The sequence below is a fragment of the Paroedura picta genome, chromosome 3, assembly GCF_049243985.1.
Source record: "Paroedura picta isolate Pp20150507F chromosome 3, Ppicta_v3.0, whole genome shotgun sequence".
NCBI lineage: Eukaryota > Metazoa > Chordata > Lepidosauria > Squamata > Gekkonidae > Paroedura > Paroedura picta.
Window position 1 is genome coordinate 23,254,478 of NC_135371.1, and position 22,919 is coordinate 23,277,396.

General features: G+C 46.6%; 2 protein-coding genes across 2 annotated transcripts; one reads left to right on the forward strand and one right to left on the reverse strand.

Annotated features, from left to right (window-relative positions):
- The first annotated feature begins 7,818 nt into the window (after positions 1-7,818).
- On the forward strand, positions 7,819-9,484 carry LOC143831750 (uncharacterized). The gene is made up of 3 exons (XM_077325109.1): positions 7,819-8,941; positions 9,061-9,180; positions 9,312-9,484. Exons 1-3 carry the CDS (start codon positions 8,707-8,709, stop codon positions 9,425-9,427), a joined length of 471 nt encoding a protein of 156 aa, XP_077181224.1. The 5' UTR covers positions 7,819-8,706; the 3' UTR covers positions 9,428-9,484.
- Positions 9,485-9,486: 2 nt separating this feature from the next.
- On the reverse strand, positions 9,487-12,831 carry LOC143831749 (uncharacterized). The gene is made up of 4 exons (XM_077325107.1): positions 11,587-12,831; positions 10,943-11,026; positions 10,679-10,762; positions 9,487-10,399 (listed from the first exon to the last, which is right to left on the reverse strand). The coding sequence occupies exons 1-4, from the start codon at positions 12,206-12,208 to the stop codon at positions 9,900-9,902; spliced, it is 1,290 nt and encodes a 429-aa protein (XP_077181222.1). The 5' UTR covers positions 12,209-12,831; the 3' UTR covers positions 9,487-9,899.
- Positions 12,832-22,919: the final 10,088 nt, after the last annotated feature.

The window sequence follows — 22,919 nt, forward strand, 5'->3', positions numbered from 1 at the left end:
GATAAAACTGTTCTGACCGAGCAGTGATATCAGCGCTCTCTCAGCCTCACCCACCCCACAGGGTGTCTGTTGTGGGGAGAGGAATGGGAAGGCGACTGTAAGCCACTTTGAGCCTCCTTCGGGTAGGGAAAAGCGGCATATAAGAACCAACTCTTCTTCTTCTTCTTCTTCTTCTTCTTCTATTTAGGACTATGCTATAGGTTCTTTTGCCTGTTTCTTTATTGAATGTTTAGACTGCCCATCTCTGCAGACAGGCTCGAGGCAGTTTACTGTAAACTTGTTTATCAACATTATTTATGTCAGGTGCCATTAGGAGTATGATCAGATAGAAAAGACATTTTCCTCACTCTCAGGTAAGCAATAGGACAATGTAGTAACATTAAGAGCCTGAAGAGGCATTTGCCAAAAATAGTTTTGTGGTGGTATCTCTTTAGAATGGCTTGAAACATTTTGGAGGGAAACCTATTGGTATGTGAGAAATGGAGGTGGAGGAGGAAGGATGAGGATTGCCAACTCCAGATTAGGAAATTCCTGGATGTTAGGGCTAAAGTCTGGGGAGGGATGGAGGGACCCCAGTTGGGTCTATTGCCATGGAGTCTAACGTTCCAAGGCAGCCATTTTCTTCTGGGCATTTCCTTCAGCATCAGGTCCCCTCTTTTACTGCAGACCATCACGGCTTCACCCTGAATCATTTTTCTCCCTCCCTGTTTGCTTCTCTAACCCCTTTTCCATGAGTTTACACTAAGGGATGGTTTGCAGGGCTAATAGGGAAATTGCACCGTTACCATCTGCAAATGGCAGACGAATCTATGCTGTAGAACAAAATTCACTATAAAGTATAGTTTTCTGAAGGAGAGGGAGGAGAGGCAGCCATCCCTTTCCTCTGCTTCTGTTGCTGTACATGTCCTGTTCTGTCCATGTGGAACTTTTGAGGCATTAGAGAATGAAGCGATGGGCAGGATCCAAGGGAGAGAGGGACAAACATACAACCAAGTGATCATATATAACCACCTGTGCATTGCTCCTTACATGGAACTACGCTTTCTAAGTCTATGATTTTGAAAGATGTCGATTTGCTTAAGATTTCACTGCAAGTTTTTGTGTTGTCAAGAGTGCCCAAGGAGGCTGCAGAGTGATAGGCCCAAGGAGGCCACCGTACCCCCTACAGGCATATCTCATGACACTTGAAAGATAGACAACCAAGGGCTTCAGATATAAAAATAAGACTGTGTTCAGTTGAAGCTCAGGTCGTACAAGACTTGCAGTTGGAGCCTTGTTTGGAATTGTCCGTTGACTTTTAAACACTGAAATCTTGAATAAACGGAGCCTGCATAATACAAGCTTTGTTTGAAATTCAGTTGTAAGCTGACGGTGAGCCGAGACTTTAATAACAAACACCAACTGTTTTGACATTTTTACCTTTCCCAAGTATTTATGTAAGCACAAATATTTTGTTTAAGGACCGCAGCATACAGTTAACATAGAACAGTCCACTTGTGAAAAAAAGGTGGGTTTTTTTTTTGCATTGAGAGATATTGTTTAATGAAAAGGTTAATTGTGTTTTACAAGGTCATGTGGCTGAAAGGGATAAATAAAAGACCTGCCTGCTAGTTTCTATCTTTGAAGGAGGTGAGGCAGAACATTCTAGGCCTATGCCAAATCATGTCTCCTGCAGGCATGTGCTCACAAGCGGTTTCAGTGTTCTTTCTGGGTTGCCGGGGATTGGGGGGGGGAGAGTGGGCCATTCCGCACCCGCAAAATAAAGTGAAAAGCTAACCTTTTGCAGACGCCATATTTTTGGCATTTTGTACAACGTCACCAACTTCCAGTGTCCCAGCAGCAAACCGGCAGTTACATCCTCCATTTTAAAGTGAAAGTTGGGGAATCCCAAAAAGTGGATCCCCCCAACGATCTGGCATGAGTGAGAGGAGAGGACCCAGCAAGCCATACACAAAGGAAATGTGTGGAACTGAAGTAGCGTTATCTCCACCTCCAGTGCCCACTCTCGCACCTGCCTCCCTCTCCCTTCTACTGAGGATGCGGATTTTCTTTCTTTTTTAAAAGCAAACTGCCTAGAGAAACGAATACGCATTCAATCGCCCAGGCAAAGCAAAAACATTTTTCCCCCCACCAGTTAACGCACAAAGCATGCATCTAAACCCGCCCCCCGCCTAAAATCAGGAACAAGATTGCTTCAAGGCTAATGATTTCAAAAGGGGTGGCATTAAAAAAGCACTATGCATCTATGATTAGATGCATAGGCATCTAAATGGAGATGTTTTATTTTTTAAAAACAAAATTAGTATGCATCACAGGCCTTTTAAAACAGGGAGAAAAGTGATTGGCTGCCTGTCTTGATTGACAGGCAGAGGAGAGTCTCATGGATAGCGCATTCTTCTCTTCTGCCATTTCAAGTCGGCATGCAGAGTGCCCAGAAGCATGAGAAGGAGGCAGAGGGAAGGGAGAGAGCCAGGATGTAAAGAATGACCGGAGGTGCGTTATTTAATAGCGTTACACCATGGCGCTGGTATAACACTATTTTTTTCAATGTGCAGAAATGCCCGATGTTTTGAAACTAAAATAAGTACTAGAGGTAATCCTGAATTGGTACATTTAGTAAATCCTATTTGTATCTAGTAAATTTAAGAATGTTTCTGTAGGCTTGGGTATTCCTGAAAAGTTGCAGAAGGGACCTGTATTGTCCTTCCCTTGTGGTAGTACTGTGAACCAGAGAGAGCAATAAGCAGCTATGAGGAGGGGAAAGTACAGACTTGGATAATTGGCTGGAAGGAGAATAGGAACCCTAACTCAAACACCTATATGTTAGGGGTTTCTGATTTCTCTGGCTATGGATCACCTAGGCTGGTGGTCCCCAACCTTTTTATCACCGGGGACCGGTCTACGCTTGACAATTTTACTGAGGCCCGGGGGGGGGGCTAGTCTTTTGCCGAGGGATGCCACCTGAGCCCCTGCTCCACTTGCTTTCCCGCCGGTGCCCATGACTTCCCGCTGCCCTCTGGGGGGCACTGCCAGCAGCAACTGTGCAGTGTCACACCAAGGGGGAGCCCCAGCCATTGTGGCCACCAGAGAACACCAGAGGTGAGCCAGTGGCAGAATGGTAGGACAGCCCCCAAGACAGCAGCCAGGGTGGAAGACGAGGAGGAGCTGCGGCCCGGTACCGACTGATCCTCAGACCGGTACCGGTCTCCGGTCTGGGGGTTGGAGACTGCTGACCTAGACCATAACCGGAACTGGATCTGAAGCATATGACCATGTCCATCCATACTTTAACTCCAAAAGCAATAATTTTATTTTTCTATATTGAAAATATCAGAGAGTAACGTGTTGGATAGAATGCAAGGAAACAAGAAAATAATGTGTTCTGTTTAATTAAGTTAAATTAACCATTAATTTTTGTTTTCTGGGTCAGACTGTTTGCAATGAAATCAAGTATATGAACGCTGATAAAGATTGTTAATCTTAATCTGGTCAAAGTACCAGACTGAAACCATCTCATCATTTTTTTTAGTAATTACCTGATAAAAGCACAAAACGATCTAGTAGTTATCAATAGTCTTTTTTACCATGAAGAATGAAGAGAGAACGCCATATATTAGTTGTGAAGGAAACAGCAGAAGTCCTGTTTGCTTTTTGAATAACCCTGAATGTGTCAAACTCTCAAAAATGCATAGCTCACATGCAAGTGTTTAGGAGGAAGCCCCAGTTCTTAAGATCAAACTGCCGACCAAAGTGTGGGAAGGGAATTTGTACTCAATGGAGTCTACAGATGGCAACAGGAGTAGGTGGGAGAGGGGAGAGGGAATCCAAGTTTTTTACATGCTATTTTCTTCTGTGCTTTCCCCCATGTTATGAGTGACCTTAACCTTAGCCCTCACTGGCTCTTGTTTCACTGAAAGAATGGATCTGCTGTCTTGACTTCTGTCTGGCTGTCTTTGATTTTATTTTGCTCTACACAGATAATTCTGAGAGCACGAAGGTATTAGCAAAAATGTATTGTTTGTTTATAAAACGTATATACTGCCTTCCCAAAAAAAATCCAAACCCCAATATTTGAAATTGTAAAAGACTAGAACAAGTGTCACATGATAGTCAATCCAGTGAAAATGTCCAGGTATCCAATAAAAGAAATTAATCAGTAAAAACAGAATGAATATCACTCACTCAGAGCCACTGTTGTGAATGCCCTTGTCTATATCTTCTATAGTACAAAATAAAACCTGGTTCACAAATGTTTGCTTGAAGAGAAAAAAAATGTCATAGATCAGAGGCAGAGCACATGCTTTGTGCATGGAGGTTCCCATATTCAGTCCTTGGCACCTTTAGTTAAAAGATCTGACATAGCAGGCAGTGAAAGATATTTTTTTTCTGACTGAAATATCTGGGAAATGCCTATGCATCACTCTTTGACATATGTGATTCCCAGTTCAGGAAGATATGTGCAATAGAGGCATTCGGGTACTTTGGATCCAAACCTAAACAGAGCATGATGGACATTGTTTCAGGCTGGAAGTGTCTGAATGGGTGACCTTGGGCTCATCATGGCACTGTTAAAGCTGTTCTGACCGAGCAGTGATATCAGGGCTCTCTCAGCCTCACCCACCTCACAGGGTGTCTGTTGTGGGGAGAGGAAAGGGAAGGCGACTGGAAGCCACTTTGAAACTCCTTTGGGTAGAGAAAAGCGGCCTATAAGAACCAACTCTTCTTCTTCTTCTTCTTCTTCTTCTTCTTCTTCTTCTTCTTCTTCTTCTTCTTCTTCTTCTTCTTCTTCTTCTTCTAATGGGCAACCTTGTATTTGCATGCATTGCCCTTTCTAGAGCAGAGTCTATGAAGTGGCTACTACCCGTTTTGACATGCATCTGCATGGGATTTTTGAGGGAAAGAAAATCTTCTTGTGAGGTTTTCACATGGAGCTAAGGAATGGTTCATGGGTGCAATGTGGAAGGACAGAGAAATGGTGACATGTTTACAGATACCTCCATCTTGAAAACTGTATGAGGTTTTTCTTTAGCCTTTTAACCGTTGGTTCCCTTTCACATAGCTGGGGTGTGTGAAATGCCTCTAATTCCATGCTGACTTTTTTCATACTCTTTCCCTGTTAAACCACCTGAGAAAACTAATTATAAATACCTGGAAGCACCCTAACACAAGCCCGTTATTTGAACAATGTTTTTTCTCTCTCTCTCTTTCTCTACTCCACCCTTTTTGATAATAATGGTGGACAAGATGCTGATTGTTTGAGTAGTTTAAATGTGCGTGTATGTGTGCTTTAAAGGTCCTGCAATTTTGCAATCATCAGGTAAAGGCTTGCAGCTGAATTTACAAAAGGCAGGTCACCCAGATGAAATAGTTAAGATCCTGAGACATTTCTGCCTGTTGGAGGGGGAAGGGGGGAACCCTTAAAGGAACCGGCATCATTACAAATAACTATGAGATGTTAGAGTTAGGCGAAGTTCAAAGCAAAGGAAAGATTAAAGTTCAGGAAGTGGAGGAGATAATCATCCCAAATAGAAACACTTCACAAATATTTACTACTGAGGGTGAAGATTCTGTTTATTCTGTGTTATTTGCAAGTTTAAGGATCCTGTTCACAGGCTGTCATGGAGTACTTATTACAGAGGAGCTGCAAATTTAGAAAAGTAGAAAGAGCATTGCAATGGATAACAACAAGGTTCAAAACAATGCATCCACCTGGACTGAATCAAGACCTAGGTTTTTTGTCTTAATGCTGACTTCTCTACGCCAACTACCTGTCTGCATATCACACCTAATCCAGTCACCTCTGCTACTGTCATTTGTCTGCTAATTACACTTGGCATCTGGAAACACTCCACTTTCTAATATCTAGATCTCACATTCTAGCTGTATCTGAAGAAAAGAGCAATAACGCATGAGAGCTGCCACAAATTTTGTTTGCTGTTAAAATGCTACTGACTCTTTTCTACTGCTACAGTCAAACTAACAGGGCCATTTCGCACAGAGCTCAAAGTTGCTATTTGGTTGCCGTTTGTGAAAGCGCTACTTCAAGTAGCGAAATGTAACTAGCCGTGCCCGTAACGCACAGCTGCGGTTTTTGCGGAATTTGGCACTTTCACTTCTCGCCACTTTCGTAACCCACAGGCTTCCGGTTCTCCGTCTTATCGCTACAAAGGAGGTCCCTTTTTAGCGCTTCTGGCCTCCCGTGCCCGTCAATCAAACTGCAGGCACACCTTTGACCTCGACCCTAAAGCCGAACTTGTCGGGGTTCCCTTTTTTTTTAAAAAACCCAGGAAACCCCGTAGCAACGCGTTATCGTCCAATCATTGGCGCCCTTGGAACGTGTTTTCTATTGTTTTCTAGGAACCAGATGCATTGACATGTTTGATTGGTTAATCCCCGCCCACAGTACACGCCCACAGGTTACCTGCTTATATGCACCTGGGCAGACACGCGGTCGGCCTCACTCTTTTGTTTGCGTAGCCTACTGCCCGCAGCACAGGTCAACGTTGCAATGGAGAGGCTTATTTTTCAATTGCTGGCTTACATGCTCGCGGTGGTCCAGCGCATGAATACCGCCTTGTCGCGTCGGACGTATGCTATCGCGGAGTACCGAGAACGGGTGGCCGGAACGCTGACCAGCAGCAGAAGACGTTCTGTAAGGGTAACCATGGCGGCCAAGAAACGCTGGCAAGCTCTGGCAGAGGTCCGGTTCCCCCCCCGGTTCTGGGTGGACGAACGATCCTCTGACTGGTGGGAGAATTTTGTGTGGACTCGCTGGGATGATGACCACTGGATTGCCAACTTCAGGATGTCGAGGGGGACATTTTTTGAACTCGTGGAGGCTCTACGTGGACGCATGGAGAGGCAAGTCACTGGCATGCGGCGCCCCGTTCCAGTTGAAAAAAGGGTGGCTGCCGCATTGTGGTACTTGGCCACCCCTCAGTACTTCCGGACAGTAGCCCAGCAATTCGGACTCGGAGTCACTACGGTTGGCGATATCCTTAAGGAGTTCTGCCTCGCCATGGAGGCGGAATTGTTCAGCAAAGTCGTGTGCCTCGGAGACCGGCTTGGAGCGGTGAGTGTCATTCTATTCCCTTTTGCCCTTTAAATTTTTTTTCTTGTTTGACAGGTCAGCAACGAAGACGCGATACACCCCACGCTGACATGCAATGGCTTATATTCTTTTCTTTCCCTTATTCCAGAGTATGGACGGGTTTGCCAGGCTTGGATTCCCGCATTGTTTTGCGGCCGTCGATGGAAGCCACATCCCTATCCGTGCCCCCGGGGGAAGCATAAAAGAGTACGGGAACAGGAAGGACTTTTGCTCTGTTCTCCTGCAAGGAACAGTGGACTTCTCCGGCCGGTTTATCGATGCCGAGGTGGGGTGGAGTGGCAGGAGGCATGATGCCCTTGTTTTCAGGGAATCCAACCTCAGGAAAGCCATGGACGAAGGGGTCTTTGTTCCAGGAAACCCCACCGCCACCATTGAGGGCGTGCGTGTGCCGGCGTTGGTCCTCGGGGACGGAGCCTACCCATTACGACGCTGGCTCATGACTCCCTACAAGCGGCCAAGGACGGACGTGCAGAGCCACTACAACCTCAGTCACTCCCGGGCAAGGAATGTAGTGGAGCGTGCCTTTGGACGTTTGAAGTCACGGTTCCGTTGTTTAATGTCACGACTCCATGTACATATTGACAATGTGACTCCGCTGATAATCGCATGTGTGATTTTGCACAACATATGCGAGGACAAGGGACATAACATCCCCTTCCCTGAGGACGAACCTGAACCTGTAGTCCTTCAGGATACACAGGACATCCCTGAAGCAAGGAGAAAAAGGATATATGCTGAGGGGTGCAAGGTTCGGGACGCCATAGCCACCCACATCTACAGAAACAGGAGGCGTGTTTAATTGTTTTTCCTACTCTGTTGTTGAATAAAGTTTTGTGTTCTTTGTTTAACCTTGTCTTGTGCGGTTTGTGTACTTTGCCAGCAAAAAAACGGGGATTCTCTGGTCCAAAAGCACTTTGACAGCCCTAAATGCTAACTCCCCACTGAAATTGACAAACACAATACGGAAGCGCTGAATGGGGAAAGTTCGGGGAGGCGGGTAGCCAGGAAGTATTGGCGACCCCTGTCAAACCGGAGGATCAATCCACTTATGTTCCAAGGAATAATTTTATTGGTGGGCAGCTTTGATACATTTAAAAAACGGGGTGGTCGATCGGAGCAACGCACGTTCGTTCCCTAACCGTCATTCCGAAGATGCCGAAGCCACGGAAGGGCTCCTTCTGGCAGCGCGCCGAGGCTGAGGCACTTCTGGAGCTGGTGCTACAATCAAAAAGTGTTGGCCGCCTAATGGCCAGCACCCACTGCCACACCAAGGGTGCCTACCTGGTGTTGGCTTCAAAGCTGAGGGAGAGGGGCTATGTCCGGACCTGGGAGCAGGTCCGGACAAAATTCAAGCGCCTTAAGCTGGACTTCCTAAACAGTCTGGAACAGTGGGGGGGGATCCCGCAGCCAAGTGGGAGGACGGTCTTCCACGACCAGATGGTGAAAATATGGGAGAAGGCTGGGAAGCCCCCCCTGGACATGAGGAGGCATATGGGTGAGTGCTGCCCTCGTTGTGTTTTGCCCTTAAACATGCATGGAATGACTAGCTGCCTCTTTCCCCTACTGTCCCCAATGAAATTCGAGAAAGTATTTAGATGCTGTCAACCCCCTCAGACTTAGCCAGCCAGTACTGTAGAACCACTTTGGTTATGCGCTTAGACTCTAACTGTGGTGTGTCCACCAGCTGTGTTTCATCTCTGTTTTGTGTGCTTTTAATTATGATTTGTCTTTTTCTTTGCCCAGCCACACAATCACCATCCAAGCTGGCAACAGCACCTGAGCGTGAGGAGGGGGAGGAAGAGGGACCTTCCACCTCGGGACAGGCTGCAGGTGAGAGTTTTATGTCTGTGAGGGAGACCCATGTGTGTGTACCCACACGGAGCCATATGGGAGCCTGATGTGATGCTTCCTTTTGGAGTGTGATCAAATTCTTTGTTTGATTTCTATAGCTGAAACTGTGGAGGCAAGGCTGCGTGCCATGGAGGCCAGAGTTACTTCCCTGGAGGCTCAAGTGGCGGAGCTGAAAGGGGAGATTGAGCAGCACAGGCAACAGAGGGAGGCGGAAGAGCGTAGGTTATGTTCCCCACTGCCCAACTCTTCTCACACTGTGGCTAAGGCCACTTAAAAGTGTATGCATGTGAACTAAAGAAATTTGAAAATATGTGTGGTACTAATGTGTACTTTTTCTCCCTCCCCACAGTTAAGAAGAAGGAGGACGAAGAGCTCTTCCGGCGCAAAGTTAGGGGGACCGTGGGACGGCTGTGCAGGAGAGTTAGGGCGATGGAAGGGGCTGGGGAGGGGAGCGGTGGGACCTGAGTTTTGTTTCCTGTTTGTGTTTTGGGGTAGGGGTTGGGGGGGGGGGCTCCAAGTTTCATTCCCCAATGTTTTTCCCCTGTTAAATGTATACTTTTGTTAAAAAAAATTGGTTTTCCAGGGGGGTGGGGGGTGGTGGTGCTGGTGGGGCTCCAAGTTTCATTCCCTAATGTTTTTCCCCTGTTAAAATGTTTTTTAAAATAAAATGTTATTGCAAATTTTATAACAAGACTCCAGTGTGACTTCTTAAACTCGCACATATTTAACCCCACACCACACTCCTAAAACTCCTTGAACTAACACCCCTCCAACCTCCAACCCACACAGCAGTACCACAATATACACAATCACTAGAGAGGCCGCTTTCAGCCTTGCAGATTCTACAGTAGGGTACACAGAGACAGAGTCAAAAATATAAACTTTATTCAACAAACAACAAAACACAGATAACATGAAATAGAAAAAGTGGGCAAAACTAGGAGGGGGAGTACTTGTCTGCTGGTTTTATTTTTCTCTTTCCGAGAATAGTCCTCCTTCTTGTTTGGGTGGAGGCATTCTGAGAGGGAGTCGGTGGGGTGGGTGCTGGAAGTGGTGGTGTTGGTGTGGGTGGTGGTGGGGGGGCGATTTGTGGAGGGTAGGCCCTTTCCATGACCGCTACAGCCCTCTCCATGAGTCTCCTTATCAGACGCACCTCCTCCACGCCTTCGCGTAGGATTTGGTTTGTCTCTCTAAGGACTGCCCTCAATTTTCTCCCCTCCTGGGCAATGAGTGTGAGCATGGCTTGGTCAGCGGCCGCGGCACGCCGTGACTCCTCATAGCAGTGCTCAAGGAGCCTCTCTCCCACGCTTGTCAAGACGGAGACGCGCCTCAGCCTGCCGCGTTCCCTCGTAAGCCTCTCCTCTGCTGGGAGCGCACCTCTAGGTGGTGGGCTGCCTGGAGCCAGGGGTGGTTCCTCCTCCTCATCTGAAAGAACCTCTGTTGGCAAAAAATGAGAAACAAAACTGTTAGTAACATCCAAAAAGTCAAAACACACCATGGTGGACATGGTGTTCTTTTTTGTCCCCGTGTTTTCCTGCCAAGAATTTAAACAATCCCCGGCGAGCACATGGCTATTGTTTGTTTGCCCATGGTGTGCTTTTACTTTTGCCTACTTTCACAGCAGGACTCTCAACAATTAAAAGGGAGCACATGGTTAGTGCCTAGCGACATTGTCCTGCAGCTATGGCTCGAAAGGAACAGGTCATGCACGCTCACCATCTTGAATCTGTATCCGCCTGCGCCGGGCAGGAGGTCCAAGCACCCTAGGCTGTTCCTCCTCCTGTGTTCCGGGTATGAAATCTGCAAAAAAAGGAAAAAAAACAGATCTAGGACCAAAGGGTGGCAAAGCCAGCTTCAAAGCCTACACCAGCAACGCAGAGGGACTCTCTTCTTTCTCTTAGCAGTGCTGCTGCCCTGCACAAACAGAAAAGCACAAAGCAGTTAAAACAGCCCCCCCCCCCTATTTTTACTAATACTTACCAATGTTAGTTGATGCCCCCGAATCACTATCCACGTCAGGTGCTGCTGGAGACTCTAGGGGCCCCGTCCCTGGCAACTGTGTCTCTGTGGACAAGAGCAGAAAATAGTGAAAAACGAGCAAGCATACACCATGAACCACAAAGCAAGCTCCCAAAGTTGTGAGCCAAAGTACTGCAGAAGGCCTATGGGCGAGGCATGCTGCAAATATTTTGGGGCTGTTGGTTAAACATGACCGTTTCAAATACTAACCACATCAAGCACTCCACAGCCAACCATCTTAATAAATCTTTTAAAAATTAAAATTTAATTATAAAATTAAAACCGTTTCAAATAGTAACCACAGCAAGCACTCCACAGCCTACCTTCTTTTAAAATCTTTTAAAAATTGAATTATAAAATTATAAAATTAAAACCGTTTCAAATAGTAACCACAGCAAGCACTCCACAGCCTACCTTCTTTTAAAATCTTTTAAAAATTAAATTATAAAATTATAAAATTAAAACCGTTTCAAATAGTAACCACAGCAAGCTCTCCACAGCCTACCGTATTATGCGTTGCAACGAACACACGAGAAAACGATGCCCAAACGTCAGAACACACATTTGCTTAAAAGGAAATATAAAATAAAAAGAAAATCACTTACCGGAGGCAAGGGGCGTTTGCTCAGGAGCCTCCTCTGGCTCCCCAGGAACGATGGCGATCAGGTCCAGCGTTACCGATTCCGCGGCTCGTTGCTGGACGGGGGGTGGAGGGCGAAAGCTGGAGGAGGTTCCCTCGCCGGGATCCTCCTCAGCGGGTGGTTCCTCGACCGGGGCAGCCGGCTTCCGAACCACCTTAAGGCTCCGGCCGACGCGCTTCGGCCTGCCGGATCCTTCCCCGTCCCCGTACAGCTGGCGCTGCTCCTCGAAGTAGGGGCAGGTCACCTTTTCGTTGCCGGAACCCTTGTTATGGTTCACGGCTCTCATGTACTCTGCCCTCATTGTCTTGGTCTTCGACCGGCATTCAAGGCCGGTCCTGTTGTGGCCCAGGGCGCGCATCTTAATAGCCACTTGTTCAAAAACCTCCCTATTCCTGTGGGAGGACTGGAACGCGTCCTGGATTTTCTCCTCCGAGAAAATCCCGATCAGGTCCCTGATCTCCGCGTCCCTCCAAGTTGGGCCACGGCCGGTTGCAGGGACGGACGAGGCTTGAGAAGACGATTCCATGTTGCTTTTGCTAGTAGCTGAGCAAAATGGTGGTGGGAGGTGCAGGGTGCAACGGATCATATACCTTCCCGCACACAAAGACAAAGGGACTAGCCGGCTCCTGATTGGTGGAGGGCAGCAGGGGACACGCACATTGGCCACATCAGGTCACATGTCACGTTCAAAACTCCTCGCGCGGGAACAGGATCTGCTCCTAATGGCCAGATTGGCGCCCTTGTTGTTTGACTTAACGCATGCGCGTATTCGTTTACACGCGAGAAGAGCAGTTTGAACATGCAGCGGGAGCCATTTTAGGAAAATGTCCGCCATTACACAAACGCATGCCGGTGTTCAACCGAGAGCAAGTGCGGCAGTACTCGGCAGTTCCCCAATAATATTCACCAGCCACAGCATAAATCAACCAAACATGACATGTAACTGGCGTACGTTCGTTGGCACGCTCAGAGGAATGTTTTTTAAAATGAACGGGGGACGGCGACTCCGCTTGCCGGAGGTCTAGCCGCCAATGGAAGGGGTTGTCCGCACCCAAGCACAAGCACGCACCGGGAACCACACAAAGACCCACTACACATAAGCCGCCCCTCATGATATCACCTCGAATCATGTCTATTGAACCCCTGTAAGCTAAGCAGGAGACTGCGAGCGGCGACCGTTCGTTGGCACGCTCAGAGGAAAATTTTTTAAAATGAACGGGGGACGGCAACTCCGGTTGCCGTAGGTCTAGCCGCCAATGGAAGGGGTTGTCCGCACCCAAGCACAAGCACGCACTGGGAACCACACAAAGACCCACTACACATAAGCCGCCCCTCATGAAATCACCACGAATCACGTCTATTGAACCCCTCTAAGCTAAGCAGGAGACTGCGAGCGGCGAATGTTCGTTGGCACGCTCAGAGGAAAATTTTTTAAAATGCTCCCTGTACGTTGACTCCGCTAGGACTGGCCGATGGTAGACGGGGTTTTAAGCTTTGGGCAAATTTTGGGAACGTGACGGTGTGTGCCACTGTGCTTGTGAAAAACTCTTGTGGTGTCCGGGCAGAATTTCCGAAAGTGATCGTGCTTGAAAGCCAGTCGCTGTCCCGTTGCCTCGTAGATCCCCGCTCGCTCGGAGAAAAAAAAAATGGCGAACAGTTCGCCGGAAGTTTGGAGGACAGGCTCGGGAGGAGGGACTTTGAAGAACCCGCAACAATGGTAACGCACAGGTCTTTAGCGCTAGTGTTGCAGATTGGTTGCAGGAGTGTATCGCTATCCGGAGGGTGAATCCAGTTTTCTGGATTCCCCTAGAAGCGCTACAACGAAGCGCTTTTTGCGGGTCGGTTTCAGGATTGTTGCAGATTGTTTACGACGTCGTGCGTTATGGCAAATTAGTAGCGTTTTCAATCAGCAACCATTGTGCTATTTTTAAGCCGTGGGAAATGCCCCACAGAGCCACCCATCTTGATCTTGCCAATATAGAGTACAATCCATCCTAAATCTTACACATCTTTAGGTAAGGATGTGAAGCGTGGACATAAATGTAGCCCACTGAAATCTGTGGGATTTTCACAGGGGCTGAACTTTGTCTAGCACACAGCTGTATTTGTTTGAAGTTGTATTTCCCCTCTCCTGATGACTCAGGATGGGAAACATATTCAAAAATGATGGAATGGATGGAATAGCCATGAAAATAAATCACTGGGATAGTTATCATTTGCTCAGTCATTTGTGGGACTCAAGCCCATGAGATGGAGCGATGGCCATTGGCTTAGATGGATTTAAAAGGAGACTGGACAGATTTATGTGGTCCAACACTGGCTATCTAGGTAGAGAAGCAGAATGTCTCTGACTTGACAGATGCCAGCAAAGAGTCAGCAGGGGAAGGTTGTTGCCAGCAGGCCCTACTCATGGGCTTCCCTGTAGCACCTGCCTGGTTGCTCTTAAAAACAGGATGATGGATGACTGGTATGTGATCCAGCATAGCTACTGTTTGAACACGTGAACCAGCCCTATTCTGAGACTGAGACTGGATCCACCTGAGTCAGTATTATCTGTTCAGACTGTGCAGTGGCTCTCCAAGGACTCAGGCTGCAGTCTTTCACATTAAAGGTAAAGGTAAAGGTACCCCCTGTGCAAGCACCGAGTCATGTCTGACCCTTGGGGTGACGCTCTCCAGCGTTTTCTTGGCAGACTCAATACGGGGTGGTTTGCCAGTGCCTTCCCCAGTCATTACCGTTTACCCCCCAGCAAGCTGGGTACTCATTTTACCGACCTCAGAAGGATGGAAGGCTGAGTCAACCTTGAGCCGGCTGCTGGGATTGAACTCCCAGCCTCATGGGCAAAGCTTTCAGACGGCTGCCTTACCACTCTGCGCCACAAGAGGCTCTTTCACATTACCTATGACCTAATCCTTATTGAAGGTACTGGGGTCACAAAGGCCCATTATGCACGGAGTGGAAGGTCCACATTCGGGGTGGAATGGCAGTGACTAAAATCACCAATTATGCACGCTCCAGGCGGCAACTGGGCGCAGAGTCAATGTATGCCTCCGAAAAAACCGTGTTAGAGAGATGCGGAAGAAAGTGGAGCTTCCCGGGACCAGGGCGCAACCAGAAGTGTCTCTGTAGTAGCCGTTTTGCCGCCGTTGCGTTCCGTCCCGTGCATAAGTGGTTTGCTTTGCTTCTTCCTCCTCCGCGTTCTCCATGCGGCCGTTTCAGGGGCCATGCATAATAGGCCAAACTAGGACCTCCCCCATGCCAAGCAGATGCTCTACCACTGAGCTATAGCCCCTCCCAATTACTTTTAATGTAATGGTGACCCCACCCTGAAAATGGCATGCACTTCCTGAGTGTTCTGGCGTAGGATCTAGTGGTATGTAGTGACATAGAATCAAAAGGAATTCTGGTGCAATCTCTCCAGCCTCCTTGGCTCAGCACTGCACATCACTGCTGTAATTATTCACATGGCTGCTGTTTGCATCACACAATGGTTAGAAACTCGTTATAAAAAATAAAGAGTTAGAATTTTTTAAAGTGGTTATTAGAACCCAGTTAGAACCATTTCAGTTACAAACTAGACTAGCTATAGGGCTAATATACCTTTTGGTAGCATCTTTTTCAGAACTTTAGGAGATGTGGTTGAACATGAGAGGGTGTCTTATGCTGAGCCCATTGATCCATCTCACTATATATGGTCTATTCTACCCGAGAAATCGTGACCAGAAATGCCAAGAATTTTGCCTAGCATTGGGGATGGGTTTGTAGTGGGCTACCCCTTTATAGGGTCAGCAGCTGCAGACAAAGGCTTAGTTCATATTTTGGGGGGCTCACCTTGCCCCTGTCTGGCAGCAGTTTGGCAGGAGGCAATGGGTGATGATGCCACTTGCCGCATCTGAGAAAGAGGGCAGAAGGTGACCAATGCAGTCATGTCTAGACTACCATCTGTGCCTTGAGGAGTCAATAGAGCATTTTATCCTTGCCATTATGGCCCGGATCAAAAGTGACATATGAACTGGATCCATTGTGTAGGCTTTTAATTTTAATTTCATTTTTTAAAAATTGGTTTCTAATTGTTGTAATATGCAAGATCTGTAGTGTGCATGATTCAACAACATATGAAGAATACCCTACTGGGAGCATTGCAGGAGATGTGTCCCGATGCGTTTGCAATAGTTTCCTCCAGTGTTCTGATTGGCTCTTTTGGAGACTTCCTGCTCGCGTGAGAATCCTTCCTCCAAGCTTGCCTCCAGCACGAACTGTTCTGTTGTCTCCAAACCGTTAGTTAGGTCTCTCTCCTCTCTTTCTATACATATTGGTTTCTCTTCATAATAAAACCATGTTATTCTTTTTTAGCGGCTGGGTGCTCATCCACTCTTTACTTATCTAAACTCTGTCAACAGTAATAACTGAATAGTAGCTACTGTGTAAAAGGTAAAGGTAAAGGTATCCCCTGTGCAAGCACCGAGTCATGTCTGACCCTTGGGGTGACGCCCTCCAGCGTTTTCATGGCAGACTCAATACGGGGTGGTTTGCCAGTGCCTTCCCCAGTCATGACCGTTTACCCCCCAGCAAGCTGGGTACTCATTTTACCGACCTCGGAAGGATGGAAGGCTGAGTCAACCTTGAGCCGGCTGCTGGGATTGAACTCCCAGCCTTATGGGCAAAGCTTTCAGACGGCTGCCTTACCACTCTGCGCCACAAGAGGCTCTTAGCTACTGTGAGTTTCCCCTAAATATTACCCTTCCATGAAAGAAAGGTTTCCACATGGTTTCCACATGGGCAGTCACTTGCATCAGTTAACTCTGTTAATGCATGTGCCATCTCTGAGAATACCTTTTCTGTACAAATATGAAGAGGCATCAGGAAAGGCATGGTAGAAGATTGCCCGCAGCACCAGAAACAGGTTGTGTCAAAGAAAATCTATACAAAAGCTGCAAATGGCATTTTTTTCTGAGTACTGTTCTGGTTTGATTGCAATTCTGCCCACATCCTGAGCCTTTAAACAGAAGTTTGGACATGTTTAGAGCCCCCCCGCCCCCGTAATTGGTTGATAGGTTTTCTGGCTCTGACAAGAGCTGGCACAGAGTCTATAGGTTTTCCCCCTCCGAACCACTCCCAATAGATAGCGTAGTTATCAAACAGGAAGTTGCACGATTTAAGGCCAAATTTGTGTTTCTATTCCAAACTAGGTGGGTATACACAGCTGCATCATAGAATCATAGAACCATAGTGTTGGAAGGGACCTCGAGGGCCATCCTCTTCAACCCCCTGAACAATGCATGAACTTACAACTACCTGCCTAGCCACAGTGACCTCAATTTCATGCCCAAATGATTCCCCCCCCCAAACAAAAATCTCCGGAATTCAGCCTGGCCTGGAGGAAATTTACCTACCATCCCACAGCAGCAATTACCAATTCCCTGGCTATGCAAGGAAGGGCCACAAAATAATTTATGTCTTTTATTGATATCATCATCCGCCCTGAGTTTTTTTTTTTTAGAAAGGGCAGAATAAAAATCAAAACATAAATAAATAAGAAATGGCTATAAATAGATCACATGTACTGTAATGTCAACAGTCAGGGTTGGAACATTTACATCAGCTTGTGTCCCAAACAAAAAACAGGGTTAAGGATTTAGGCTTTGAAAAACCAGTTTGGGTGGGTGGGTGGGTTGCCAGCTTCAGGCATGGAAATACCTGGAGATTTGGGGGGCTGAGCCTGAGGGTGGGATTTGGGGAGCGGTGTGGCTTTTATAGGGCATAATGCTGTACAGTTCACTTTCCAAAGCAGCCAATTTTTTCCTGCTGAACTGATCTTTGTTCCCTGAATATGAGTCACAATAGTGGGAGAACACCAGTCTCACCCTGGAGGCTGGCAATCCTATTAATCGATGTATTATATTATTAATCATTCCCCTTTCTTATGGAAGATTTAGTAGTAATAAAAAGTTGTCACCTCTACAAGTTGTCACTTGGGAGGTTCAGTTTTTCATGCCGTGATACGTTTATTGTCTTTAAAGAAAATGGGATTCATACTCGTTAGCGATTAAATTTATTCCCATTGTTTCTCTCCCATTGTTTTCGATGGGAACCAGATTTCTGGCTGTAACTCTCCCTGCCCCCCTCCCCCTCCATTCGACTGGGATGAAACACTGAGAGACTTGATCCTTCACCCGAGAGATTCTCCCTGCCAAATTCAAACACAAAAAGGAAAAGTATCCTCGTTTTACAAGCTATAAAAAAATCTCATTTGCCGCATAGGCACTGGGCAGCGGGGGCAGGGGGCAGGGGGCAGCAGAGTGATAAATGCTTTTAAGAAGCCAAAAGGCACACACACATAATATCCATAAACCGCTAGAAGTGGTATAAATAATTGGTTAAGACTTATGTGGGAGGAGAAAGGGACGGGGCCAGTCCAGGATAGTGGAAAGTGCTGATTGGCCCCTCATCCGGACTGACAAGAATTCCAGCCAGTCGGGTGAGGGGCCAGTCGGAAAGTGTGAAGCACCTTCCAATTGGGCCCTCACCAGGACAGACCAGAGTTCCATTCAGTTGGGGGGCACAGAGCACCTCCCGACCCGCCCACCCATGGGCAATCTGGAGACATCGCTGCTAGTCTGCTCCTGGGAGAGGAGGTCAGTAGGGCTGCCAAGGGGGATGAGAACAGAGGCTTGGGCAGGTTGTGCCAGCCCTTTTCACCCTAAGGCTGTTCTAACTGTCATGTCCAACTGTAAATTGCCTCAGAACACTGACAGAGCTGGCAGGAGGCTGCAGAGTGTTCCCCCTCCCCCCCTTCAGGCCTGCTGGGAAGGAACCTTTAACAGCCCCTGACTGAGGGGAGGGAAGCATTTCTGAAAGCAACGCAGGGGAGCCTCAGGGCATGAGGGTAGGCATTCCTTTTGAGGGGGAAGGGAATTTCTCCTTCTGCCAAATGGCTGACAGGGAGGCCACAGAAAAGCCCCTTCTCACTTAAAATACTGCTCTGGCCGGGGGTTAGACACAGCCAAGCCATGTGTATTTCTTCTTTGCAATACTCTGTGCAGATTTGAGGCCACTGCACAGTGTTATTCTGCAGACGAAACTGGATGCTGTTGCGGAGGTTCTTTTGTCTCCTGTTTCATCTGCACAACAACCCTGTGCAGTAGGCCTCAAATCTTTCAATTCAACAACAACCTGCGTGAGAGGCCTTAAATGTTTCTTCTCTGCCACAACCCTGTCCAAAGTAGCCCTTTCTGCCTGGGGAGCTGATCTTTATACTATGAAGATAAGCTGTAATTCCAGGAGCTCTCCAGACCGCACCTGGAGGTTGGCTACCCCTGAGTTGTAAATATTCCTGGAGTTTTGGAGGTGGGACTTCAAAATCGTACAATGCCTCAGAGTTCAGCCTTTGAGGAGGCCGCGGGTGTGCTTCTGGGCCCGGGGGGAAGGCTGCGCTGCTGCCGAGGGGAGGGGGGAGAAGACTTCCCCCAGCCCCAAAAGCACACCTAGCGCCTGTTGTATTTACAATGGGCTTGGTCTCTAGTATCAATAATAAATTCAATGCCACTGGCCCCCATGTTTGTTTATTCATTATTTCAGCATTCCCCCTCCCTTTATTTCCACAGGTGCTTCAAAATAGCATGTAAAGGATTACAAAATGATTATTTAAGCAAACAACAATAACAACTATATAGTACAATTCCGGCTTGTGGGTTTCTCATGGATCTGCTGAACTGTGGGGTTTCTTATTTCCTCGGTTTGGTGGACGGTATGCCCCCACATCCCAGCAGAATGGCCCGCAAAATCAGCCATGCACTATGCATCCTGTGTGTGGCCACCCTATGGTGATGGTCTGCCCCCTTCCATATCTCCACCCTGGGCTTATAACTTCCCCAGTTTTGCTGGCTATCTGGATAGTGGAGCAGGTGGCGGGTTCCTCTCAGCACAGTAGTGTGAGTCCAGTTGCCTGGATGCAATATCTCTGGCTCAAAGCTCTTACCTGACTTGTGTGAGCCATCAATACCACTGATGGAAACAGACAAATTTGGAAAGGCAGCCCAGTCGCAGCAAACCATTTGTTTGGCAACATCTGTTGGATTCTGCTCACCAGGAACCATGCCTGTTCTATTGAATCACTCTTGACTCCTTTCCCTGCTCTTGTCCTCCAGTAACTTCTCAAAAGAGTGCCAGGTTCACAGATATATATGAAGATTTCTAAATATTGGTGACTAATTTTATTTTTCCTGCCCATATTCATTATAACAACCATATCTAGGAACAAGACATTTTTGGTTAGAGTTTTGATTAGTCAATATCTGCATGTACGGCCCTAAAGCCAGGATCAAATAGATCAAGATGGCTTTGTGGAACACTGCTGTTATAGAAATGACAATATATGATAATATAAACCTGTATTATAAAATTGGTGCTTATAAGTAAGGATGTCACCTGGAGATCCTCTGGAATTACTGCTCATCTCCAGGTGGCAAAGCTCAGCTCCCCATGGAGAAAATGGCTGCTTTGGAGGGTAGACACCATAGCATTATATTCCACTGAGGTCCCTCCCCACCCCAAATCCGGCCCACTCCTGACTACTCCCAAAGTCTCTAGATATTTCCCAACTCAGAGCTGGCAACCCTACTTATAAGCCAGTACTGTCTGTATTTGAATGGGTATGATTTTTGAGAGTCTTAGGAAGAGTTCTTCCTTAGTAGTGTTAGTTTTATATGGATATGGTTTGGATTGTACCTGAGCCCTTTTACAGGCAAGATAAAAACATCTGAACTATGGCCCAGCTTAGGTAGAGAAAAAGCTTCTGGGCTATGAAAGCAGACCAACATGCCTCTCCTGAAGGAAAACCATTAGAACAGTTAGGTACTTCTTTTTTGCAATATAGTTAACTGTTAATGGTGGAATGGAATAGCTAATTCATCACTAAACATTATAAAGCTGAATTTGCAGGCAGCCAACTCATTCCCTACTTGATTGGCTCTCCCTTGGGGTATGCCACCAATAGGGAGAGAGCATTCTTCCAATGATGGCCAATCAGTTCAGTGTATGAGCACTGAGTTTTTTTCTCTCAGAAGCTTATATCCTGAAAGCCTCTTCGGTCACTAATAGGGCTGCCAGTTGTGGGTTGGGGAATACCTGGAGGTTTTGGGGGTTGATGGAATTCAGGGCAGGGAAGGAACTCAGTGGACTATAATATTATGGAGTCCACCCTCCCAAGCAGCCATTTTCTCCAGAGGAACTGATCTCTCTCACCTGGAGATGAACTAAATAATACTAATACTAATACTAATACTAATACTAATACTAATACTAATACTAATACTAATACTAATACTAATACTAATACTAATACTAATATATTCTTTGTATCTTTTGTCCACAAAATGAGGGGTCAAAAGATGCAGACTTCTAGGGTCAATTCACACACATGGTATACCTATTTATTTGCTTAGACCCCAAAGCTCTGCAGTTGATGATTGACAGCAGAATGTATGAACTGACATTGTGCGAGAGGTGACAAAGAGTGTAGTCTGGTGCTTAATTTTCCAGTCTTGATTATGACTATGCTGGAACAAGTAGCAGTATCCAGAACATTTAATCTCTGATCGCTCAGTTAGTGTGATGTTATGACTTTCAAGTGATAAACATACGTGTGTGAACAGTCCTGCCCATTCTTTTAGAAGAATTTGGCACCTTTTGTGTAGCAGGAATCCCTAATTGAAACTATGAAACAGAGAGTGTGCTAGCACCTTTGCTGGCCATATAAATACCCGAGACCACTCTTACAGTTTAAGCATTTCCAGATGTTATAGCAGGTAATGGCTGTGAAACCCATGTTAAGTAAGTGCCGAATTTTGACCTGCAAGATAAATGGACTCCAGCATGACACAAATGATACCTCTTTCGAAAATTATCCTATATTAACCCAGGCTCGGTGATGGCAACAACCTAGGGGCAGGAGACTTAATTAGTTTCCTGTCTGGATGGTGAAATACATTGCAGTTACTGTCTGTGATTTATGCCTGGAATCACGGGGCATAGTCTTGTTTATTTTAAAATGTGGTATAGTAACTTCTTTTTCCAGCCAAATGCTAAGGGAAAGCAGAAAACTGCTCCTAAGATACATGCAATTGTTAACTAGCCCTCTGCCTTTATAAAGCTGCAGCTTATCAGGAGACACAAGATTCAGGCTAGAAGCCTTGACTCCTGGCAGTAAGACACAAGCTTCGTATTTGATGTGCTGCTAGGATAGTTGATGATGTGAACTGCAAACCTTTCAAGCCAGCAGGCAAGTAGGTGGTCAGGTGAAAAAAATCAAGGTAGGTGGTCAGATGGGGGGGATATATTATCATCATCATCATCATCATCATCATCATCATCATCATCATCATCATAATTCGATTTCTAGCCCTCCACTCCCAAAAGGCTTGTGGTAGGTAACAGCATATATAAAAATCCCAATAAAAACTATCATCTACCCCTACCTGACTGACCCTCATAAGGATTCAGATTTCTTCAAAATAGGTTGAGCCCTAGTGATACTTGACACTTCTATAAACAAAGGCAATGCTTAGGTTTCCATAAAATAACAAGGGCTAAAATCTTACCAAATATTAAAATCAATGTAGGGGTGTGTAGGACGCTGAGCAAAGATCGGGTTGGTATTTTAATTGGGGACCACCAAGGAAGACCTTGCAGAGAAAGGCAACGGCAACCCCCCTATGCTTAGTCACTCACCTGGAAAACCCCATGGGGTTGCCATAAGTCTTCTGCAACTTGATGGTGCTTTAGACTCATATGTGTATGAGATCAGTGACAGAGGTCAGTTCCAAATTTAGGGACCTCTCAGAGTTACGGCTCATCTCCAGGCTACAGAGATTACTTCCCATGAAGTAAATGAATGCTTTGAAAGGTGGACTGTATGAAATTATATACTATGAGGTCCCTGTCCTTCCCAGGCTCCACCCCAAATATTCAGGAGTTTCACAAGCTGGACCTAGCAACCCTACCTCCTGTCCCCTACTGGTGGCCAGGGGGGACCTGGCAACCTTAGTTCCCATGAAAGAACTGGCAGCTTTGAAGGGTAGACTGTATAGCATCAGATTCCTGTTCAGTTCACTACAAAACTCCTCCATCCACAGACATCATTCCCAAATCTGCAGGGATTTCTCAAGCTGGAGCTGACAGTTCTAGAATAGAGGGGGAAAGCCAGGTCCACATGAGTTAGGGAAACCCAACCTGTGTCCAGAAGGGCAGCAGTGGTTTGCAGGTGATTTCTTGCAAGTCCTTGTTTCTCTTCACTCTAA

Excerpts from the sequence above, each read along its gene's own strand:
- LOC143831749 (XM_077325107.1), bottom strand. The coding sequence starts at position 12,208 with ATGATCCGTTGCACCCTGCACCTCCCACCACCATTTTGCTCAGCTACT. Across the intron at positions 11,027-11,586 it reads GCAAACGCCCCTTGCCTCCG|AGACACAGTTGCCAGGGACG; the intron begins GTAAGTGATTTT and ends TCTTGTCCACAG. Across the intron at positions 10,400-10,678 it reads GCGGATACAGATTCAAGATG|AGGTTCTTTCAGATGAGGAG; the intron begins GTGAGCGTGCAT and ends TTTTGCCAACAG.
- LOC143831750 (XM_077325109.1), top strand. The coding sequence starts at position 8,707 with ATGCTGTCAACCCCCTCAGACTTAGCCAGCCAGTACTGTAGAACCACT. Across the intron at positions 8,942-9,060 it reads CACCTCGGGACAGGCTGCAG|CTGAAACTGTGGAGGCAAGG; the intron begins GTGAGAGTTTTA and ends TGATTTCTATAG. Across the intron at positions 9,181-9,311 it reads ACAGAGGGAGGCGGAAGAGC|TTAAGAAGAAGGAGGACGAA; the intron begins GTAGGTTATGTT and ends CCCTCCCCACAG.